Source organism: Cucurbita moschata, unplaced genomic scaffold, assembly GCF_002738365.1.
Source record: "Cucurbita moschata cultivar Rifu unplaced genomic scaffold, Cmos_1.0 Cmo_Scf00028, whole genome shotgun sequence".
NCBI lineage: Eukaryota > Viridiplantae > Streptophyta > Magnoliopsida > Cucurbitales > Cucurbitaceae > Cucurbita > Cucurbita moschata.
In genome coordinates, this window is record NW_019268544.1 from 636,083 (window position 1) to 643,745 (window position 7,663).

The 7,663-nt window shown below is 37.5% G+C and overlaps 2 protein-coding genes across 2 annotated transcripts; one reads left to right on the plus strand and one right to left on the minus strand.

Moving 5' to 3' along the window:
* The first annotated feature begins 1,238 nt into the window (after window positions 1–1,238).
* On the plus strand, window positions 1,239–4,760 carry LOC111463345 (isocitrate dehydrogenase [NAD] catalytic subunit 5, mitochondrial). The gene is made up of 7 exons (XM_023107244.1): window positions 1,239–1,471; window positions 1,870–2,190; window positions 2,269–2,430; window positions 2,523–2,597; window positions 2,866–2,975; window positions 3,053–3,125; window positions 4,251–4,760. The coding sequence occupies exons 1-7, from the start codon at window positions 1,286–1,288 to the stop codon at window positions 4,440–4,442; spliced, it is 1,119 nt and encodes a 372-aa protein (XP_022963012.1). The 5' UTR covers window positions 1,239–1,285; the 3' UTR covers window positions 4,443–4,760.
* A 1,687-nt stretch (window positions 4,761–6,447) lies between these two features.
* LOC111463496 (auxin-induced protein 15A) lies at window positions 6,448–7,147 on the minus strand. The gene has a single exon (XM_023107449.1). It carries the CDS (start codon window positions 7,120–7,122, stop codon window positions 6,775–6,777), a length of 348 nt encoding a protein of 115 aa, XP_022963217.1. The 5' UTR covers window positions 7,123–7,147; the 3' UTR covers window positions 6,448–6,774.
* Between the last annotated feature and the right edge of the window lie 516 nt (window positions 7,148–7,663).

A 7,663-nucleotide genomic window follows, 5' to 3' on the forward strand; every position in this document is an offset into this window, starting at 1 on the left:
GGGTTTACTATCTATCTATATATGTTTATATATATGTTGTGATATGATATGAAAATAATATGAAATATGTTATGGTACGAAATATGTGATAAGTTGACATATTTATGATATGATATATTGTGATGCAATATGTTACGGTATGATATGTATATGATGAAAATTGTTATGTCTAAAAGCATAGAATATTATGATATGATATATTTATGTAATTTGAATGATATGATGTGATTGACATGCAAAACGACAGACTAGTATGAAATACAACTTGACATATGCATGAAAGATATGATAAATTAATAAACGATATGTGAAATGATATGATATGTTCGGAACGCTAGCGGGGTCATATTAAATGATAATAAAAATGGGAAAATGTTGGGACCTCATGCATTATTGTGTGCATGCATTAGGAGATACCCTTTACTCTTCATTATAATACGGACACACGTACATTACGAGACAGGAAAACGATTATTTGTTTATCATAATGCTGCAATGACCAAGCAGGAAGACGATCATTCATTATGCTTATCATATTGCTGCTACAACCAGACGATCATTCATTATGTTTATCATGATGTTGCGACGACCAGACAGGAAGACGATCATTGTATTTATCATAATGCTACGACGATGGAGAACGATCATTATCTTTTCTTCTTCTTTTTTTTTTCCGTAATATGCGAAGTGTGAAAAGGGAAAATGTCTTTTAAAAATTAAGTAACGGATTAGACGAAAAATCACAAATTAGAGAATTTTCTAAAAAATAGACTTACAAATCTTTAAGTAATAAAAAATTTGCACCAAGAGATTAGATGAAAAAAGTATAAACTTTATAGAGATTTTAAGATTATAACTAAATTTTGAAAGCCCAAATAGGTGCAGTAGAAATACACGAGATAAAATCAAATCTTACCAAATGATATGGACATACTAGGAAGTTGAAAATCACTCCCGCTAACCTTCAAACTCTAGAACACTCATACTATTTGAGACCACAATTTAGTAATCGATTTCAAAGCTTGAGAAGCATTCACTGATGGGCCCTTATGACAAGCCCATCTAACTAGCCCAATAGCCCATTGAAGTAGCCCATATAACAAGTCCATCTAACTAGCCCAATAGCCCATCTTCAGCTTTTGTGTTCATGCGGCCCTTTTGTGTTTTGTTTTCGCTTGTTTTAGTATAATTTTTTTTCTTCTGAAATTAAATTTATATATTTAACAAAACATGTTTGGTTGAGACATATTCTCCGTGATTTTTCTTCTATTCTTCGTCGTCAATCATGGCATCGCACCTGCTGAGACGCACCCTCGGAAGCCGCTCGGGTCAGATCTTCTCCCTTTCCTCCAACCTTACCTCTGCCTCTCCCCTCCCCTTTCGGGCTTTCTCTTCTGCTGCTTCTCCGATCCGAGCCACTCTCTTCCCAGGCGATGGTATTGGTCCCGAAATTGCGGATTCCGTCAAACAGGTATTGTTTTTTCTCCATGATCGCAGTTATGTTTCAGTACGATAATTCGATCGTGTTTTGTACCCAGTGGTAGTTTCCCTGGCAATTACTCGAGATAATTGATCTGAATTTCTTATTTTAACGTTTATTCGTATAGTGTTTCGGGGTATTTGTGTGTTCAATTTTGTGGTAATTTGTTTCTTTGGATCATGTCGTTGGTTTTTGTGTTTCTGTCGTGAGATGGTGATTCTAGAGTGCTGCCGTTTCGTTCTCAAGTGTTAAATGCACTTGACAATCGCAACTCATTTTTTATACATAATAAGAGGAAAAGTCCTTGCGTCTATAATTTTATGAACATGAATGGGCAAGGTACTTCTGGCTTTAAGTGATATTTATGGTGTTGTATGCTTTCTATTCAGGTATTCACAACTGCTGAAGTGCCAATTGAATGGGAAGAACACTACGTCGGGGACCAAATAGATCCCCGAACGCAAAGTTTTCTTACATGGGAAAGCTTGGAATCAGTGAGGCGTAATGGTGTGGGCTTGAAAGGACCCATGGCCACACCTATTGGAAAAGGGCATCGTTCTTTGAACCTTACCTTAAGGAAAGAACTTAATTTATATGCTAATGTAAGGCCTTGCTACAGCCTGCCTGGTTATAAAACTCGATATGACAATGTAGACCTAATCACTATCCGTGAGAACACAGAGGGGGAGTACAGTGGACTTGAACATCAAGTAAGTATCTAAGATTTCGATCGATGTAGTAGAAAACTATTTCAGTGTGATTTATGCGTACTGATTCTTGAACGTTAGGTGGTGAGAGGTGTGGTTGAAAGCCTTAAGATCATTACCCGTCAAGCAAGTTTAAGAGTGGCGGAATATGCTTTTCACTACGCCAAGGCTCATGGGAGGGAGAGAGTCTCTGCGATACACAAAGCCAATATTATGCAGAAAACTGATGGTCTTTTTCTTAAGGTTTGACTAAGTCAGATTATTAACGGTCCTCTCATCTTCATTTTTCACCCAGGTTTCCTCATCTGAAGTTTTATTTGTGTCTTCACTTTCAGTGTTGCCGTGAAGTTGCAGAGAAGTATCCTGAGATAAAGTATGAGGAAGTTGTCATTGATAATTGCTGTATGATGGTATGTATTAATTTTATTTTAAGAATCATAGCAATAGCACCCATGAGAAAATTAATTCTGCATTAAAGATGATGTGGAGATCTGGGAGGGTCAATTTAGAATTCCCAGTGGATTCTTTAGAATATATTACTGATCATTACTTGATTTGATGTCAAACTTTGGGATCATCAAAGGGTTTCTGTAGAACTTCAGTGAAATGGGTTTGACTTTTGTAATGCAAGTGTAAATAAGGTGGTAATGATCTTCATTGTGTATCGACTTTGTGCAGCTTGTGAAGAATCCATCACTATTTGATGTGTTGGTTATGCCAAATCTTTATGGTGATATTATCAGTGATCTATGTGCTGGGCTGATTGGAGGATTGGGCTTAACGCCAAGGTATTCATGCCTCGTTTTCATTTCTATTGGTGAGTGAGTTACAGATTATCTGACATCCAAAAAATTATATTATACAGCTGCAATATTGGTGAGGGAGGTATTGCTCTTGCTGAGGCTGTGCATGGTTCAGCGCCTGATATTGCTGGAAAGGTTAGGTTTCATAACTCTAATATCATCAATTGCCATGACTGCATTTTCATTCATTTCTTTGGTTTTGTCAGATATCTCTCCTATAGTGCCTCATATTTAGATTTATGAGCTTTGCTGTGTTTTCTTATACTAACCAACTCATATTTAGTCCTAAATTTTTTCTAGAACTTCAATTAGAACCACAGGGTTTAGCGGTGTCTATTTTGTTCCTTCTATCAATAATCTTGACAAGTGATAACATGCCAACCTTGGAGACCTATGTGACTAATAGATGGCCTTTTTGACATCAAAATGTTTGATACTATTGGCTATAATAGATTAAAAGATTTAGAGTCATCATAAGTTGCACATTTTCAAATATTATTATCATCTTGAAGTGGAGAGATGATTAAGAAAAAGTGGGTAGAAAAATGAAGTGCAGAGAGGGAGTAGCAAGAGAAAATGTTACTTGTTATGTATTTATCATTTTGTAAATCAAAAAAGGTTTCTGGGAAGAAACCCCGTTTTAGGAGAAAAAATGCTAATCTCTCACAAACTTCTTTTAGAAGAATAGAAACAAAAACCCACATAGTATCAAACAAGTCAGTTTTCATGAAACAGAGAAAAAAATGAAATAAAAAGAAGGTATAGAAAAGAGTGGATGAAGAGTGAATTCTTTTCTTTTTAGCACAGTTTTTTATTTTTTGAATACCAATATACCCTTGATAGGTAGCCCTTTATATCTCAGAATTAGGTATAAATTCCCTTCATACTAAGAATAGAACAAAGATCTGAGGAGCACATGTAGTGTTCCTAGAAAGAACAAAATTACCAGAAACCATGTTGAACAAAATGACTAAAGAGGTAGCCTCTACAGGACATCACATATTTTCTTTGTCATGTAACTTCAAAATGAATCCTGTTCTAAATTTCTTCTTTTCTTTTAAAAAAATTTAATGAACCCGATTAACTCGAAGGAGTTTTCGTACGTTTTTGCAAAAGCACAACCTGTATAACATAATTGCTGATGTTGAATATATCTTTTGCAAACACACAATAAACACAATTGTATGGCACTCAATAAATTTAGAATGCTTTGTTGGAAAGTTTATTTTCATATATCTGAAAGCCGTGAAACTTCCCCAGAATTTGGCCAATCCAACTGCATTGCTTTTAAGTTCTGTCACGATGCTTCGGCATTTGAAGCTCCATGACAAAGCTGATCGGATCCAAGACGCTGTCCTCAAAACCATTGCAGAAGGGAAGTACCGAACAGCCGACCTCGGAGGCTCATCATCAACTTCTGAGTTCACCAATGCAATTTGTGACCATCTTTGAGGAATGTTTTTCAGGAACCTTTCTGGTTTCCTTCATATCTTTCCATAGTTTCTCTGAAGAGTAATAAGTTCAGATCATATTGATGACTCTGAGGTAGCTTATCCCAAGGGTGCTACTACTCTATTTAACTATTGATCGTTTGCTGGCCATCCAAGGGAAAACTGAGATGGCCCTGTTCATCTAATCAGCCATACATTGTCAGATGATTGAGATCTGTTAAAATTTATTTCTACGAAACACGGTTTCCTTTTCCTTCCCATTTTTGTAGTTTGTAAAAGACAAAAGAATAATTTTATTGACGTTGAAGTTGTGCCACAATTGTGTATGGCATGCAATAAATTTAGAATGTTTTTTCTATATATATATATTTAGTAGTTGCTTTGTCATAATATTGTCAAAACTAGCTCAATTAGTTTTATATCAATCTTGGATTAAGAGAAGTTAACTATGATCATGTTGACAAGTGGCAATTGACATCTATTTTTTGGGACATACTATGGTTTTTAAGCAATTATTCACATTGTTGCAATATCTATGGTTAAATCAACCCATATATGTCTTCGGATTAATTTAGTTAAACTTTACAAATTGTCTCGGACACACCTAAAAAATCTACTTATTTCTTTATAATTATATATTAATATTGCAACCATATAAAAAAAGTCAACTTATAGGTTGATTCTCGATAAGCATGCCCAAGTGAGCTGCAAAGACAGATGCTTAAGTGAGCTGCAAAGATGAATGACATTTTGATGCACATGGTGGCATCACAAAGCATTAGTGGGACTCAATAGTTGTCGTTCGACATAGTATTTTGTTAAACATTAGTATACCCTAGTATGTTTTGATAAGTGAAGTGCTCGAATCACATGGTAACCCTTGATAAAGTGTGTTGAGCATACTTTGACTCAATGAAGGGTTCAAACTCATTTTGATGAAGTCCCAAATCAACGTAGAATCCGGGGAGCTTTGTTTCTGAAACCAAAATTATAAAGTGAGATGCGACATTACATCCCAAGAATCTTAGCCTAGAGTAGAGACAAAGTCGAGTTTTAGAACTTAACCGAGAAAGGGAGGGTTCTAGTCCGGACTTCCGGGAATTATATGTTCCCATGGCTTTCCAGTCAAGGTATGATGTTCTACCTTTCTGCTTGATGTAGAGATGCCCATTCACAGAGAAAGCTTGTGATGGTAGATCGGAACAGCTACCATTGTAGTTGACCTCTCGGCTGTGTGTAATGCTGCGATCTCAGGCTGTATTTGTAAGCTCTACTGGCCATGCGTTTATTTCCCAATTGTAGGGGTTGTAGCTTGACACAAAACCATGGCTGAGCCAACTACTTGGCTGTTTCCTTATTTGAGATAATGCACTGGAATGTCAACCACCATTGAGGATTTTGTACGTGGAGTTGCTTCACTGGCAATATAGCTGACTTTTAGGAGCTTGAGTGCGAGCCTTGAACGTGTCACAATCGCACTTTTCTTAGCAGCGGACTTTGCAATTTTGCGACACTCCCCTCCAACACCGAGTGAGTCAAGTTAATTCGGATTCGCTCGCCTACGACTAGGCAACATATGCTCAAGACTCTGGCCCCACGTTGAGAAGAAGGTTTTAGAAAATGGGACAGAGAAATTTTCGAAAGAGAGCTCGAAAGCAAGATTGAAAGAAGGTTTTGAAAGCAATATTATAGGCTATAAGCGAGAAAGGAAACACAACAGCTTGGATAGCATATAACTCCGGATAGGAAAATTGACGATTAGTTGCATCCTTCTATAGTACATTTAGAGGCGATTTAGCTTTGTCAAGCCTAAACATAAAATACAATGGTAAGACAATACAACATGAAATCAAATAAAGGGTTTGGGTTGGCATGAGTATGTGGTCATGGACAACACGCCCCGGACGGTGAGATCCCACATCGGTTTGAGAGGAGAACGAAGTATTCCTTATAAGGGTGTGAAAACCTTTCCCTAGAAGACGCGTTTGAAAATCGTGAGGCCAAAGATCAAAGCGGACAATATTTGCTAGTGGTGAGTTTGAGCTGTTACATGAATGAGCATGACCGTAACACTATGGTGCGTGCAAAATGTGGCGAGATCTATTGCTAGGAAATTGGGCCAACAGTCAGTAGTCATGAAAGATCATTAGATCCCCAAGTGGTAAGGAATTCACAAGCTCTTAATCAAGTTACATTAGTATACAACAAATCATGGCTACATACATATCAGCATTCTCAAAGAGGATTCAAAGCTTCCAAAATAAATCAAATTCGACAGCAACCTATCTTCAAACACAGAGAGGGACTTGTCGGTTATACGACGAGCTAGCTCGTTAGCATGGCGAGCTAGCACGGTGGACAACACTAAGGAAAAGGTTCTCATCACAAGGAATGCAGAGTTTTGAGTTAGCAGTGAAATCAAACTCATCTTGTGCTTGATCCAGCAATGCCTTGAACAAAGGGTGATTCAGAAGACTAATTTTGATCACAAATCTTCTGTAATTCTCACCCACATAAACAACCAAGTGACCCTTTGGGACATCTCGTGGAATGAAGCAATCCTCGTGCAAAGGAGACCACAGAACCCATTGGCAACAGTGCTCGCAGGGTGTACAAGGCACCACTTTGCTCCCTAGCTTCCTCCATTTGTTTGCACATGCTCTTATAAACTTCCCCTTCATCTTTAGCTACTGAATCTGAGAGGAAGAGATGTAGAAAGAAAGTATGGCATTAAAGAGATACTGAAAGGTATATATAAGAGTGGATGGAGAAGAGTATTAAATGGTTGACATGATAGATATAACTATGAAGTGGGCTTAGTTTATGTATGCCATTTTCTCTTTCACAGTGCCCCTTTTCCGTGCTGTACTACTTTACTTCATTATATTATTGCATCTCTAAATTATACGAATTGTACGAACATTTATGGCATAGATTTGAGATGGAAGTATTTATATTCATAAATGGGGAAGCGGGAGAGATCGATCTGTCAAATGAAATCATGAAATCTAACCGTCTAACTCCACCGCCAGTAGATATTACCTCAATAAAGAATGCTTTATTCTACTTTCCAACCATTGTAGGATCTCACAATCCATCCGCTTTCGGGGCCAGCGTTCTCGCTGGCACTTGTTCTTTTCTCCAAGAGAACCAATCCACTCTCCTTCCTGGCGCACCGCCTCGTGTCTACCCCTCTTTGGAGCTCAGCCTCCTTGCTGGCAC

Bases quoted from the DNA above. Each gene is read 5' to 3' on its own strand.
- LOC111463345 (XM_023107244.1), top strand. From the start codon at position 1,286: ATGGCATCGCACCTGCTGAGACGCACCCTCGGAAGCCGCTCGGGTCAG. The intron at 2,598-2,865 runs GTATGTATTAAT...GACTTTGTGCAG, and splicing joins TTGATAATTGCTGTATGATG to CTTGTGAAGAATCCATCACT. The intron at 3,126-4,250 runs GTTAGGTTTCAT...AAACTTCCCCAG, and splicing joins CGCCTGATATTGCTGGAAAG to AATTTGGCCAATCCAACTGC.
- LOC111463496 (XM_023107449.1), bottom strand. From the start codon at position 7,122: ATGAAGGGGAAGTTTATAAGAGCATGTGCAAACAAATGGAGGAAGCTA.